At 36.4% G+C, this 16,624-nt stretch overlaps 1 protein-coding gene across 19 annotated transcripts in view; it reads left to right on the top strand.

Moving 5' to 3' along the window:
* Positions 1-14,609, top strand: part of ZMYM1 (zinc finger MYM-type containing 1) — a 37,760-nt gene extending 23,151 nt beyond the window's left edge. For 11 of the 19 annotated variants that reach the window (XM_060140599.1, XM_060140601.1, XM_060140605.1 and 8 more), the window contains 4 exons: positions 209-362; positions 1,251-1,388; positions 1,575-1,609; positions 1,964-4,290. In XM_060140599.1, coding sequence (XP_059996582.1) covers positions 209-362; positions 1,251-1,388; positions 1,575-1,609; positions 1,964-4,270 — 2,634 coding nt within the window. In that variant the 3' untranslated portion in view covers positions 4,271-4,290. Of the gene's footprint in view, positions 1-208; positions 363-1,250; positions 1,389-1,574; positions 1,610-1,963; positions 4,291-6,846; positions 6,902-7,607; positions 7,744-12,065; positions 13,091-14,395 lie in introns of those variants that run through there. The other 8 variants (XR_009538996.1, XM_060140612.1, XR_009538997.1 and 5 more) reach the window with 8 other exon arrangements.
* Positions 14,610-16,624: the final 2,015 nt, after the last annotated feature.

The raw sequence follows: 16,624 nt of genomic DNA, 5'->3' as shown, positions 1-16,624 counted from the left end.
TAATATACCTGACAAATAATACAAATAGTTACCTACTAGATTGATCAGTTTCCTTCATTTTAGTCATTACAATCTATAAGTGCCTTTTTCCTGTTTTTAAGAAAGTACAAAAATATGACTTCATTGTTATTATAATATTTCAACTAAGCAATGGTTGTGAGCATATGTCATATACCAGGAATATGAATATTATTTTACTCTCTAACAGAAACCAGCCAAAACACTTACATCTGTTCTTTGCAAATCACTGAAACCCTCAGACGAAATGATTGAGACTACCAATGACTCGGGGAAGACAGAGCTTTTCTGCTCTGTTCATTGTTTCTCTGCTTACAGTAAAGCTAAGATGGAATCTTCTACAGGTACTGTTTTTTTTTAGCAGTTACCAGAGATTTAGTAACTGTTGAAGAATATTACTGCTTTCCTTTAATTTGTAACCTTGATTCATTTCTAAATTAAACTGACTTAAAAGTCAAAACAATCTAAAACTTGTTTCAAAGAACAGTTTCCAGTATTTTTGCATAAAAGGAAGGCTACTTCATCACCAGAGATTTAATATTTATTTGTAAAGATTGTCATATTAGAATATAGAATCTTCTAGTTAGCCCTGCTTTGTAAAAACAAGGCTATTAGTTACATTTTTCACATGGAGTAGAGCTAGTCGGAAATACTTTGATGTTCACTAATAGAAAGGGACAGAGAATCCAGAGCCAACTGTGTATTCTATCAAAGAGCCTCATATAGGACCAGTGGTGCTAATTTCATAGACGGTGGAATGAATGATTCCCCTGGGGCTTGTGCATCATGCAGACTGGCTTATTATAGAAAGCTCTTTAATACTAGCTTAGACACCAACTCAGCTCCATTCATACTGAGTTTATGAATCCTGGAATGGTTAGAAATGATACCCATTAGGAGATTCTCTAGCAATGTTCTTCATGGGTAATTTCACAGTAAAGATTTGCTTGACAGTTCAAGCAAATAGTATAAAAGGACTGATAAACTGCGTGCAAAGGTAAAAGATATAAAATGATGGGAAATGTAAATTATCTGTTTAATGTTGATATTAATCTTATCCTAAAGAACCTGGATATTCCTGAGCCCTAATAAAAATTACTCCAGTACCCACTAATACTTAAAGCAATTATTGATAGATATTTGCGTTATTCGTTGAAACACTTGTAATTAAACAGTGCTTTCTGACTGATTGATTCTGCCTGGTTTATAAGATATCATTTAATTTTTATCAGTAAATGTTTCCATGGTGCATGATGCTTCAACAGATCTCCTTTCTCCGAAGAAAGATACAACTCCAGTTATAAGCAATATAGTGTCATTGGCAGATACTCATGAAGCCCTGCCCGTCATGAACTCTGATGTATTACAAGGTAAAAATTGATGTGACGTTCTTTGACATATACACTGTTTTGCCATACTTGATTAGAATATAGAATCTGTCTTTAAGTTTTCTTTTGGTTGCCTATGAAACCAAAAGAAATAAGCAATTATATAGTTAATGATGCTATTTTATAGATTATGGTATAAGATCTAGAATTTATGCTTTATTTTAACAGGTACAGTTTCTTCAGTAACAGCAAATGTTGAGGATGTAAGTTTTATTCTTAACTGTTTTTGCTACTATCTTTTTTAAGCTTTCTTTTTTAAACATATTGTGCATGTGTGTATTTGAGCATATTCATTCCTGATTTGATCATAGAGCTCAAAAATGTAGAGCAATAAACACCTTTTGTTATTCACGTTCAGTTTCCCAAATCTCAAGTTTGACTTGAAATTATTAATAAGAATACTAAGTTATAAATAATTGTTAATGTTTCCCCCTAGTGGAGCTCATACTGTTACTCACCCATTGATTTTTTTTGTTATTAGAATGGATATGTTCGATATTTTAATTGATTATTTGAAAACTGTTCAAAGAAATGTTATTTTGTCATTTTCTCCCAAGATTTCTAAGACTTCACCCAGTGAATCAAGTAATGGTGTTGCTAATAGTAATGTGGAACAGCCAAGCCTTGCACCATCTTCATCAGTACTCAGTCAGCATACAACTGGCTGCAGTATAGAAGTACAAAAAGATCATGTGTCAAACCAAGATGCTACAAACAGTATGAAATCCATGAAAATAAGAGATGGACTACGTCACCCAAAATTTACATCCAAAGTACAAAAAGTTAAAGGTAAATCACGAAGTATTAAAAAATCTTGGTGTTCAAATTTTCAGCAATTAGAAAACAGTATTAAAAAGGATGTGATATTCTGTTATTCGTGTCAGTTGTTCTGCCAAAAAAAATTTAGCTATGGAGGAGAGTCATTTGCAGCCCAAGGAATTTCCAATTGGAAAAAAACTCTGGAAAAATTCAGAAAGCATGAAAAAAGTGAAATGCATTCAAAGTCATTGCAATTTTGGAGGGAATACCAGTTTTGTGATGAAGCCGTTAATGACAGTTTATCTAATCATTCAAAACAGATTGAGGGAAATAAAAAGTACCTAAAGCTTATAATTGAAAATATTTTATTTCTTGGAAAGCAGTGTTTACTCTTAAGAGGAAATGACCAGTCTGTTTCATCTGTGAATAAAGGCAATTTTTTAGAATTGTTAGAAATCCGAGCAAAAGATAAAGGAGAAGAAATATTTCGACTTACGAATTCACAAGTTGACTTCTACAATAGTACACAAATTCAAAATGATATTATTGAAATAATAAAGACTGAAATGTTACAAGATATTGTAAATGAGATCAATGTCTCCTCAGCTTTTTCAATAATATGTGATGAAACAACTGATAGTGCCACTAAAGGGCAATTCTCTATTTGTGTAAGATACCCACAGAAAACATCAAAGGCTATATTAATTAAAGAAAGATTTTTGGGTTTCATAGATGTTGAAGAGATGACTGGGACCAACTTACACAGGAGTATTAAAACTTACCTGCAGCAAATTGGAGTTGATTTGGATAAAATACGAGGCCAGGCCTATGATAGCACCAGTAACTGGAGGGGAAAATTTAATAAAATTGCAGCAGAATTCAAGAAGGAAGAGCCAAGAGCTTTATACCTGCATTGTTATGCACATTTTTTGGATTTGGCGGTGATTAGGTTTTGCAAAGAAGTAAAAGAGCTCCGAAGTGCTCTAAATACTCTCAGTTCTTTGTTCAACACTATTCATGGGGAAATGTCTGTAAATTTTCAAAACATTTATAAGCTAAGTCAAAACAAAACATGCAAAAAACATACATCACAATCATGTTGGACAGTCCACGATCGTACGTTACTATCTGTGATTGAGGGTCTTCCAGAGGTTATTGAAACACTGGAAGTTCTATCAAGCCATTCTTCAAACACAAGTTTAGCTGATGAATTGAGTGATTTGTTGGCATTGGTTTCCAAATTTGAATTTATCTTTTGTTTGAAATTTCTTTATCGAGTACTAAGTGTTACAGGAATTCTTTCCAAAGAGCTTCAAAGTGAAACCATAGACATTTTTTCTTTGTCTTCAAAAATAGAAGCAATTTTGGAATGTTTATCATCTGAAAGAAATGATACTTATTTCAAAACTATCTGGGATGGAGCAGAGGAAGTATGTCAAAAAATAACCTGTAAAGGTTTTGAAGTTGAAAGGCCTTCATTTCAGAAAAGAAGAAAAATTCAGAAAACAATAGATCCTAGCAATTCAGACAGTATGTTTTTTCCTACCTCAACAGAAGAACAATATAAAATTAATATTTATTACCAAGGCTTGGATACTATATTACAAAATTTAAAATTGTGTTTTTCAGAGTTTGATTATTGTAAAATGAAGCAGATTTCAGAACTGTTACTTAAATGGAATGAACCGTTAAATGAAGCAACAGCTAAAGATGTCCAAGAATTTTATAAACTTGATGCAGACATCATCCCAGAACTTAGATTTTATCGGCAATATGCAAAGCTCAACTTTGTCCTAGATTATGATTGCATCAGCTTCAGCAATCTTGGCCATTTGTTTATTCAGCATGGTCTTCACAATAATATTCCTTGCATATCAGTGCTATTATATATTGCTTTGTCTTGGCCAGTTACTTCAGCAAGTGTTGAAAATTCATTTTCTACACTGTCTCGTCTTAAAACATATTTATGTCATACCAGGGGACAAGAAAAGCTTAGTGGCTTAGCCCTAATGGCTGTTGAGCAGGAATTGGTAAATAAACTGATGGAACCTGAAAGACTCAATGGAACTGTGGAAAAGTTTATCCTACAGGTGAAAGAAATATAAAACTTGCTAACTTGAATTTACCTGAAAGAATTTTGTATTTCTGTTGGCTATCAGTTTTTATTTCAAATTTTTGTCTTTTAAGAAAAGAAGTTTTTTCATCAGAACATGTAACGTTCATTTGGTTCAAAATTCATGACACAGAATGATATACAGTGAAAAGTTTCCTTCCCTTTTTTAGTACCCAGTTTCCCCTCCCAGAAGTATTAACTGTTTTTTAAATATCCTTCTGGAGATACTTAATCATAAATGTACTGTGCAGTGCACATTGTTCTTCAGCTTGCCGTTTTCACTTAACATGATTTTGTGAGATTGTCCCATATCAGTACATAGAGTTTCTTGATTCTTTTTTTAATAACTGCGTAAGATTTAATTGTATGGATGTACCATAATATATTGGAGCAGTCCCTACTGACAAACATTTTCTTTCCAGTCTCTTACTCTTGCAAATAATGCTGCATTTAATAACCGTGTACATAGGTCATGTTGCACATTAGTGAGTTGCTGTGAGAAAAAATTTTAAACTGAAGTTATTAGGTCAGAAGATTTGTACATTTTTATTTTTCGTAGATATTGGCAAATTGCTTTCTATAAGGATTGTATCATTTTATACTCCCACCAACGTGTGAGAGTTCCTATTTCCTCGAATCTTTATAAAGTATTAACAAACATTTTGATCTTTGCCAGTCTGTTGAATAATGATATGTTAATCTCTGTGGAGATTAAATCTCAATAGAATTTTTTATTTTCACTTAAAAATAAGGTTGCGTATCTGCTTGAGCCATTTGTATTTCCTTTTCTGTGAAACCTCATATATTAAACATTAAAACTCTAAATATCGCTGTGGTTTTGGTTGACTTAGCTGGGTGACACAATAGGAATTCCTAATCTACTTTATGAAAATATGACTAATTTTTAAATCTGAAAGAAAGAACTCTTTCTGTCTTAACACTTTAGAAAAGTTTAGATAACAAGGGAAATGTGTTCCTCAGAGATTTGAAAGAATTTAGTGGTAGATATATCTGAGGCTGGTTTTCTTTTATAACTTGTAATTTTTCTAGAAAGAGCATCTATTTCATTGAGTCCTTCTTTCAAATGAATTTGCTTAGAGTTGTAGAAAGTATTCTCTTAATTTCTTCTATATACCTATACTTGCTTTCTTCATTGATCTTCTATACACATTTTCTTTCTTGATTAGGCCAAAACTAGTGATTTATTTTTAGTTGTTTTCCATACACATTCTTAGGTTTATTTATCAATCCTACTCTACTTTTTAATTATGGTTGATTTTTAACATAAAAATAAAAGAACGTAATAATTAACATTTAGTTCTATTAAATCCTAACATTTTGCCATGCTCCAGATTTTTATTTCAGAAATAAAATATTATAGATTGGGTTAAAGCTCCCTTGTAAATCTTTTCCTGATAATATTTCTGTTTTTCCACAGAGGCAATGATTATTTGGTGTGCATCATTCCATGCTTATATAATTTTATACTTAATACATAGCCTTGTTGCACATGATTGTAAACTTTATATAAAACTTTAAGTTGCATTGTGCTTATCTTTCTGCAATTTGCTTTCTTTCACTCAGTGTTGTTTGAGATTTATATGTGGATTTCTAGTTTGTTTATTCTAATTGCTGAATACCATTCCATTATATGAGTATACAAGTTCATCCTTTATTTATTTATTTTGTGTGCGCGCTGAAATTTTTTTTTAACATCTTTATTGGAGTATAATTGCTTTACAGTGGTGTGTTTCTTTTGTATAACAAAGTAAATCAGCTATACATATACATATATCCCCGTATCTCCTCCCTCTTGTGTCTCCCTCCCACCCTCTCTATCCCACTCCTCTAGGGTGGACATCCTTTATTTAAATGGATATTTTATATGTCTGATTTTGCATTTTTATAATATTCCAGTGATCCTTTTTTTTATATAGTATGCACATTGAACAAATATTTATTGAGCAAGTACAATATACTAGATGCTATTCTAGCTGCTGGATATCCAGCAGAGAATAAAATAAGGCCTTGACTCCAATGAAACTTGGCTTTCTAATGTGGAAATCCAAGAAAGATATTAGAAGAGGTTGCTTACCAACTCTTCATGTAGATAGATAGATGATAATACAGAAAAGAATATTTGTATGCTTCATAGCATAAAAGATGAGGCTTTGCGAGCTGTGGCCACCTGAGGCTTTACCCTACTGGCCCACAAGTTGGGAAGGTCTGTTCTAAGGTACTTACTTAGAGGTGGACTTGATGGGCCAAGGCTATGTGCATCTTCCACTTTAATTAGACTTCTCAGTTATACCATTTTTCTACTCCCACCCACAATATCTGTGTCTGTTGTTCCACATCCTTGCCAACATTTAATATGGTCATTTTACTCTCTTTAAAAAATACATTGATTTCTACTTTAATAGAAGGCAGTTAATCTTTAGTATTCAATGCTTATTGCTTACATTTTCATTCTTTTCTGTTTGGTAATGAAAGTGCTTAACACTATGAACTTTCCTCTGAAGTGACATTTGCCTACCATGTGTTCTTCTCATTTTCATTATTTTCTAGCTATTCGCATTTGTGATTTCTATCTTACTGTGGAAGCAAGAGTTAATTTCAAGAGGTAGGGTGGTTTTTTTCCCTTTTTTTTTTACTTTTTTAATAGTCTACTATAAAGCCAGTAAAATAAGAGCTAGACCTGAAAAAGAAAAAAAGGATAACTACAGTAATTAAAACAGCTTTCCTGGGAATTCCCTGGTGGTCCAGTGGTTAGCATTCAGTGCTTCCACTGCTGGGGGCCTGGGTTCAATCCCTGGTCGGGGAACTAAGATCCTGCAAGTGTGGCCAAAAAAAAAAAAAAACACACCAGCTTTCTTTGTTGAATACCTACTATGTAACCTAGTACTTTTCGCAGTGCTTTATGTTATTTCACTTCTCACAACCTATTATTTTATGGGAGAAACTAAGACACAGAGGTTAAAGATCACATAATTAGTAAACAGTGAATCTAGGATTTGTACCCAGGCAGTGTGACTCCATAGCTCATGCTTCTAATCACTGTGCTCTACTACCTTTTATATAAACTGTTATCACAGATATTCCTAAATAAAAAATTAACTACCAGAAGTACATTGAAGAATAGAAGATGACAGAAATAGCAGTGTATTTTTTTAATCTCCCAAATCCCTTCATAAAAGCAAAATCCCATGCATGGCATCTATAGCAAGTCTTGGTGACAAGGTATCCCCACAATCCCAAAATAAAATTAGATAGTGACAAACTCAAAAGCAACTGTAAAACCTGAGTAGTGCCATTTATCTGTATGGAAGGTCATGGATGAAAATCAGTGGGACGTCTGATGGCCTTGAGAATAGATCTCCCAAATCAACAGGTTTCCACTGGAAAGCATGGCTGGCCAATTTGAAAACTGCAGCCAAAAAGTGACCTGGAGATGCCAATTTGCAGGTGAGTTAAGGGGACTGTGCTAAATTCCAAATTTGTTGGAGTAATCTAGGTCCTTATGGGCTCTTGAAACTAACAAATGTAAGCTTCATTCCAAAACAGAACCCTTTCAAGGAGAAACTGCTGGCTGTATACACCAAATTCTGCAGGACAGGGACAATAGGGTCAAAGGAAAGACAATGTATAGTGTGAAGTGAGGGAGAGGCAAAGGAAGCAGGTCTCAGAACTAGGTCATTTATTTTAGTCACTTTGTGAAAATAATAGTATTTCATGAACCTTGAAGACGGAAAAGTTAATTCTGTCTCAAAAGTACAGGTAAATGTTTCACTTAAAACTTAGCAACAGAAAAGAATTGTGAAATATACAAAATTATAAGAATAAAGAACAGTAAATCCTTACAAAACAAAAACCTGTTTCAAACCAAGCTAAAAGAAATTAAATGATAAAAGCTATAAAAGAACTATAAACAAGAATTAGAAAAACTCAGATGAGTGGATAAAAAGAAAGGTTTAAAAAGATAAATGACAAGAATTCAGGAAAGCATTAGAAATTAAAAGAAATAAAAGTCACTGTAAAAGTGAAAACTAATCTAGAAGGAACTCAAAAGTGAATAAACAATGGATAATCCCTAAGAGAAATAGAGGGTGGAAATAGAAAGAAGGAAAATGTTTTAAATCAAGAGAAGAGTGATATCACATATTGAAAACCTGATATCCATATAAATAGAGTCTGCAAAGAAATCCAAAGCAATGGGAAAGAGCAAATACTAAAAACTATGTGCCAGTTATGCTATTTTCTATGCACCCACCCCTCTATACTCGGCTTTGTGGTGATCATTTCTGCTTTAGCAGGATTTATGTTAGCCTCTGCCAATAGGAGTCACTAGAGGGAGACTGCAAGTCTGAAGGAAAGGATTTGTTCCATCCTGTCTACTTTCTGTGAGCTTTATGTCTGCTTGTGGTTCTTGTGACCATTATGCCAGCAATGCTGTCTTCATCCAGCACTTCCTTCCCTAGCAGCAGCTGAATCTGGTTGCAGTTTCTATTACACTTGCAGAAGCCTTATCGTCATGCTTCCTTCTGACAGAGACACCTGCAGCCCCTCTTCAGGGATCTAGGTCTTAGGCCCAAGCTCAGAGACCAGCACCAGCATCATCCCTCCTCAGAGCTGTAACTTCCAGCTCCATGAGGCCCCTCTAAATTTAAATTCCTATCTCCTTTCTTTGTTCTCTCATCTCAGGATATTAGCTGCTACCTCCAAGACATCTTGATGTTCTCTTTATCCTTTCAGTAACTTAGTTAACTTTATACTTAATGTGTTTTTACATTCTCTCTGTTCAGATAACTAGTATGGCTTCTGCTTCCTGACTGAACCCTGGCTGATGCACTGAATTCAAGAGAACTTGCTTGAAATTAGAAAGACTTTATGTATTGAAAAGACACTGTGCACCTAGGAACACTGACCCAGGATGGTCAGTGCTGAGTAATGGCCTAAAAAAAGAATGAAAAAATTTTTAAAGGGTTTTTTGAAGAAAAAGTCCTTTGAGAGTCCATGCCAAAAAAAAAAAAAAAAAAAAGCTGGTATAGGGAAGGTAAATCCGATTATTTTCACACTTTTCCATAATGACACTCTATGCCAAAAGACAATGAAGTAATATGAACTTACTCAGGATTTTATATCCAACCAAATGGACTTTAAAGCGTAAGAGTCACAGGCTATCATCAATATGCAAATTCATGGAACATTGTTTCCATGACCCCTACCTGAGGAATGTATTAGAATAGGGTTCAGATAACCAGATTGACTGAGAGGCACTGATGTAAAGCATGGTAAAGTTTTGCAAGTATTAAATGATGAATAAAATTAAAATAGTACCTTGTTTAATTAATGCATCTAGGCAATGATCATCATTGGCTGCTAACATCACTAATACAGCCAGACATTGTGTACTTCTAATAGACATATTCACCAGCTGAGATATGCATCCTTCTCAGAGGTCTGAATTTAAGGACTCTTCTTCCAGGCTTCTAAGTATTAATAATTCCAACTTCTCTTTTTTCTCCCAGTCCTAGCAGCTTCCTACAGTTGCTGCTGCTGTAATACCTTAGTGCTCTAGCCTTTCTAGTTCTATAGTTCAAATAACATGTGGTTCCAGTCTCCTGGCTGGACTTTGACTGATATAGCACTACCTATGAAGTAATCTTGCCAAATAATTTGATCTTGAATCTTATCAAGACCCTAGATCTAGCTGCATGTTTACTGGAAATACAGTGGGTCAGAGGAACATATTAAACAACATCAATGGGATTAACCAGCAAAATCCAAATCCTAGGAGACTGCACAGGATAAACAAAAAACTTTAACAAAAACTTACAAGGAAAACATAAGATGGCAGAGAATCCTATAGATTAAAGAAGTAGGAGTCATGTCAATGAATTGCAGTGTGTAAACCATGTTTAGATCTTTAAGCAACTGTGAACAATGGATATTTGTAATGACGTTGTGGTTATGTGTTTTTTTTTAAGTCACTTTTAGGGACTTCCCTGGTGGTGCAGTAGTTAAGAATCTGCCTGCCGATGCAGGGGACACAGGTTCGAGTCCTGGTCCGGGAAGATCCCACATGCCGCGGAGCAACTAAGCCCGTGCACCACAACTAATGAGCCTGCGTTCTAGAGCCCACAAGCCACAAATACTGAGTCTGCGTGCCACAGCTACTGAAGCCCGCGTGCCTAGAGCCCATGCTCTGTACCAAAGAGAAACCACTGCAATGAGAAGCCAACACACCACAACGAAGAGTAGACCCCTTGCCACAACTAGAGAAAGCCCGGGTGCAGCAACGAAGACCCAACGCAGCCAATAAATAAAAAGTCACTTTTAGACAAAAATACTTCAGGAATTAGTGGATGAGATTACATGAAATCTAGGGCTTCAAAATAATAACGGGAGAGGGGGAGTACTTGAGGGTCAAGATGAAACAAGATTGTCCGTGATTTCATAGTTGTTGAATCTAGGTGATAGGTACATAGGGATTCATTGTATTGTTACTCAGCTTTTTTTTTTTGGCTGCATTGGGTCTTCATTGCTGCGCACGGACTTTCTCTAATTGTGGTGAGCGGGGGCTACTCTTCATTGCGGTGAGCGGGCTTCTCCCTGTAGTGGCTTCTTTTGTTGCGGAGCATGGGGTTTTGGTGCACGGGCCTCAGTAGTTGTGGCTCACAGGCTCTAGAGCACAGGTTTAGTAGTTGTGGCGCACAGGCTTAGCTACTACGCCGCACGTGGCATCTTCCCGGACCAAGGCTCGAACCCGTGTCCCCTTCATTGGCAGGCGGATTCTTAACCACTGCGCCACCAGGGAAGTCCCTGTTACTCAGCTTTTACATGTGAAGTTTTCTATTATAAAAAATTTTTTAAGTGATGCACTATTACCCATTGCAGTTCATGTCAAGAATGTAAAGGTGTTTCAATATTAGGAAATGTATTTATGAAATGCAACAAAATATATCAAATTAAGAAAATGATATCAATATATACAATAAAAGCATTGATAAAGCTTTAACTTTTGTGCCTGATTTTTAAAACCTTGGTAAAATTAGAATTAAAGGTTTTTTCTGTTAACAATAAAATGTTGGTAATATATTTATTAATGTGTATGTATAGACCTAGACAATAGTATGTATAACATCATGCTTAAAGGTGAAATATTAGGAGCACTACCACAAAAGTATCAGAAACAAGACATAGATACTATCAACCATCTTATGTAACACTTTTAAATTAAGATATTTTAAGATAAAGTAGCAAGAAATAATACAGAAGGATCTCATATATCGTTCACCCAGCTTCCCCCTATGGTAACATCTTGCATAACTATAATACAGTATCACAACAGGAATTTAAACATTGATACCATCCACTGATCTTATTCAGATTCACCAGTTTTACATGTACTCGTGTACTTGTGTTTACTTTTATGCAGTTTTATCATGTATGGATTTATGTAATCACCACTATAGTCAAGATACGAAACAATTCCACCAACACAATGCTCCCTTGTGATACTTTTATAAGTACACCAACCTTCCTCTCTCCCTTCTATCCCTAACCATTGGCAACTACTAATCTATACTCCATCTCTATAATTTTGTCTTTTCAAGAATGAATGGAATCATAGAGCATATAGCCTTTTGGGACTGCTTTTTTCACTCAGCATAATACCCTTAAAATCTACCCAAGTTGTTAACGTGTCTAAATAGTCCACTCCTGTTTGTCCCTGAATAATGTTATTGATGTACTTGTTTAACAGTTCACTATTTTTTTTTTTACAGTTCACGCTTTGAAGGACATTTGGATTGTTTCCAGTTTTAGACTATTACAAATAAAGCTGCTATGAACATTTGTATACATGATTTTTGTGTAAACATAAATTTTCATTTTTCTAGTCTAAATGCCCAGGAGTACCATTGCTGGTACAAACAAAAAAAACAAAAAAAAATTGCTGGTATAAAAAAAAAACAACCAAAAAAAATGCCAAACTATTTTCCAAAGTGGCTGTACCATTTTACATTCCACCAGCAATGTATGAGCGATCCAGATTCTCTGCATCCCTTGCAACATTTGATGTTATCACTACTTTTTATTTTAGCCATTCTGATAGGTGTGTAGTTATATCCCACTGGAGATTAGATGATAGATGATAGATGATGATAGATAGATAGATATAGATATATATACCCCCATTAATTTGCATTTCTCTTAAGGTAATGATGTTGGGGATATTTCCATGTGGTTATTTGCCATCCTCTTTGGTGAAGAAGTTGGCCTCAGCTAGAAATATGGACAGTTCATCCATTATAACAGAAGAAAAAGAATATGTAGGTACAGGGACTTCCCTGGTGGTCCAGTGGGTAAGACTCTGCACTCCTCATGCAGGGGGCTGGGGTTCGATCCCTGGTCAGGGAATTGGATCCCACATGCATGCCGCAACTAAGAGTCCGCATGCTGCAACTATGAGCCCAGATGGCACAACTAAAGATCCTGCATGCCACAACGAAGATCCCACATGATGCAACTGGGACCCGGCACAGCCAAAATGAATAAGTACATTTTTTAAAAAAAAAAAAGGAAAATGTAGGTACAGATGTAGGTAGGTGGGGAGATATGACTGTAGAAGCTTGTGAAAGTTCTGAGTGTTTCTATTTTCTCAGTGAAACAGAAAAGGTCATCTTCTGAAAATGAGGATGAAAGAAGAGGCATTGGAGCTTTGAAGAAAGAGGATATGGCATGAAATAGAATTTAATAAAGACAAAAATCGTGTGGTTGCTGGGCAGCAAAAAGGGATCCCTAGAGATCAGTAAGCAGACTTTAAAGACAGTCAATGTATATGGATTAGACAGAGAATTGGATTTTATCATGACTTTGATTTTTGCCAGATGAGTTCAATTAAGCAGAAGGCAGGCAGAGGAGTTAGAATGTATGCAATGCCAAATTAAACTTACCAGTATTAAGTATCTACCAGTTTCCCGAGTGCTTACCATCTACTAGGAACATTAAAAAGTAGCAAAGTATTGAAAGTAAACTTCTTATCTCAATCCATTCTTATATCTAGGAAATGGTGTTAACTCTTCATTCTGCTCCCTCTTTAGGCAGGCCAAATCTTCTAGGGAGATGGCAAGGGCAATAAGCACGCTGAAAAATGTTTCTAGATTACTACAATCCCAGGCCAGCTCACATGGGACAGTGGTAGAGAGCCTCCCTGTGAGCCTCCTTGCCCCTTTTCTTTAGTTCAAGGTTTTCTTCATGCAGTGATACTTACAAAATAGCAAACAGTCAAAACAAGGTGGGTATACAATTACGTGCTTCATTAATTACAATGACATTACTTGAGCCCTCAGGAGAAGCAGCACAGCTCCAATACCCTGAAAGTTCTCCAACACGCATGTTTAAATTTATATATGCATACAAAACCAAAAGCCCTCTCTTCTTTTTCCCTTGTTTGACTCCACCTGAGTGTCCACCAGTATGTCTCTTGGTAGAAGTCTATACCAGTTCCATGGACTACCCACTTTCACGCCCCAGAGACCTTTGCTTTTACACCCATCTTGTTTTATTACCTTTATTAGTATCTGCTCAGTTCTTCCTTAATGCTAGTTATAATGTTAGTTGGTTTTCCTCCAAATATGTGGAAGGTATATTTTGCTTTTTAATCAAAAGTATGCCCCCCCAAAAAAAGTATGCCCCCCAAAATATATGTGTGCGTATAATCTATTGCTTGTTTCTCTGAAGAACCCTAAGATGTATATACTTATTCCACTAAATAAAATGAGTCCATAGAAAACCAAAGAAAATCTTTTCTTTAGAAAAAAAAAAAAAAAACTACTGAAACTCATATAAAGCAATGAAATTTAAAATATGACATCTATGTAGGAATGGATAGTTCACTGGGCCAGATATATAAAGAAATCTAGTATATGATGAAGACAGCTGAACTAGTGAAGGCAATTTTGATTATCAAGTGACCGAAGCAATTCTATAAAGCAGTGTTGGTAACTAGAGTCACCATGTTATACATTAGATCCTCAGACATTCATCTTATAGCTGAAAGTTTGAAGTGGTATTTCGGGGTTTTGATTTGCTTTTTTCGTTTGTTTTTGGCCAGACCGAGCAGCTTTTGGGATCTTAGTTCCACGACCAGGAATCAAACCCAGGACCCCTGCAGTGGAAGCTCAGAGTCCTAACCACTGGACCACCAGGGAATTCCCTGCACTTTCTTATTGACTAATGATGCCAAGCAACGTTTCATGTACTTAATTGGCATTTCTGTATACCTTCCTTGCAGAAATTTCTATTTAAATCCTTTGCCTATTTCTCAATTGGGTTTATTTTTTACATATTCTGGATACAAGTCCCTAACCAGTTATGATTTACAAATATTTTCTTCCATTCCATGAGTTTTCACTTTCTTGATGATGTCCTTTGAAGCAGTGATTAATTTTGGTAAATCCAATTTGCCTTTTTTGTTGTTCATGTTTTTGGTGTCATTTAATAATCTAAGTTTTATAATTTCATTCTTACATTTAGGCATTTCACTCTTTTTTAGTTAACTTTTGTATAGGTGTGAAGTAAGGGTCCATATGAAACTTAGAATCAGCGTTATCAATTTCAAGAAGTCAGCTGGAACATGGTAAATGAGTAAATTATTTTGGGGAATGCTACGTCAATGAACACGGAATGTTTTTCTATTTGGATCTTTGTCTTTTTCCCCTCATTCCCTCTTACCTCAAGCACGTTTAGAACCCAACCCACTTTAGATGCAAAACATTACATACCTGATAAACCATTTGTTAAAAATCTTGAGGACTGGGGCTTCCCTGGTGGTGCAGTGGTTGAGAGTCTGCCTGCCGATGCAGGGGATACGGGTTCGTGCCCCGGTCCGGGAAGATCCCACGTGCTGCGGAGCGGCTAGGCCGACGAACTATGGCCGCTGAGCCTGCGCGTCCGGAGCCTGTGCTCCACAACAGGAGAGGCCACAACAGAGAGAGGCCCGCATACCGCAAAAAAAAAAAAAAAAACAACTTTGAGGACTTGTTTTGAGCTTTAAGCTCCCCACTCGACTCCCAACACACTTAAAATACCAACTAATCAACATACAACCCTGCTAGGCAGGGAATTTTTTAATTTCTTTTGGCTGCACTGGGTCTTGTGACATGCAGGATCTTCAGTTGCTGCATGCAAGCTCTTGGTTGTGGCACGTGGGATCTAGTTCCCCGAACAGGGATGGAAGCTGGGCCCCCTGCATTTGGGGTGCAGAGTCTTAGCCACTGGACCACCAGGTAAGCCCCTAGGCAGGGATTCTTAATCCTATTATAACATCATGTTAAGAGATTATGGAAAAACTCAAAACTTTTTGGCCAAACCAATATACAACTTGTCCAAGTTAAATGGTCTCTCCCACGAATCCCAATCCTCAGTCCTAAGGATCTATTACTAATTTCCCCTTGTGGACTCCACAGTCTAAAAGCTTACCAAAATTAACAATTTCCTATTCTCTATAAAATATAAAAATCCTGGACCTGTTGCCTGTGAACCCTGATAACTAGTAAATTTATTTGAAAATGCCACATGCTCCTTTTGTTTTTGTCTCCGTGCAAGTTCATTTATGTACACCCACCTTTTACCCCAATGAAGAAAAAGTAGTATGTTCATCCTATTGATGAGCAACCTGCAATTCAGGCAACTTGCCAGATAATGCAACTGGGCAAATTTCAGAATACTTGAACTCCAGTAGCAAGACCCTGTAACTCCTAACCAATATATTATACTGTAGATTTTTGCCTTGAGACCCATAAAGATGCTAAGCAAGCTGGCAATCAGAAAGGAGTAACAGGGCTTCCCCGGTGGCGCAGTGGTTGGGAGTCCGCTTGCCGACGCAGGGGACGCAGGTTCTTGCCCGGTCCGGGAAGATCCCACATGCCGCAGAGCGGCTGGGCCCGTGAGCCATGGCCGCTGAGCCTGCGCTCCGCAATGGGAGAGGCCACAACAGTGAGAGGCCCGCGTACCGCAAAAAAAAAAAAAAAAAAGAGTAACAGTTGAACCAAGACATGGACTCAGATGATTCTTGATTTGGGATCTCTCATTTGCCTCTCTGAAGATATGCCAATCACAGATAATCAGAATGATTATGAACACTTAGAGCAGGATCTTGGGCCTCATCCCTGGTACTGACTACACACAGCTTTTCAAAGCAAATTCCATGGGACCAGTGACTGCTGTGGCTTTCAACTCTCTCCCTTTCCAGTTACAAGGGAATTCCCCAGTGATCCAGTGATTAGGACTCTGTGCTTCCACTGCAAGGGGCACAGGTATGATCCCTGGTCAGGGAAAGTAA

Source organism: Lagenorhynchus albirostris, chromosome 2 (genome assembly GCF_949774975.1).
Source record: "Lagenorhynchus albirostris chromosome 2, mLagAlb1.1, whole genome shotgun sequence".
NCBI classification, from domain to species: Eukaryota; Metazoa; Chordata; class Mammalia; order Artiodactyla; family Delphinidae; genus Lagenorhynchus; species Lagenorhynchus albirostris.
Note: the sequence above shows the minus strand (reverse complement) of the source record. Positions and strands in the feature narration are given on the sequence as shown.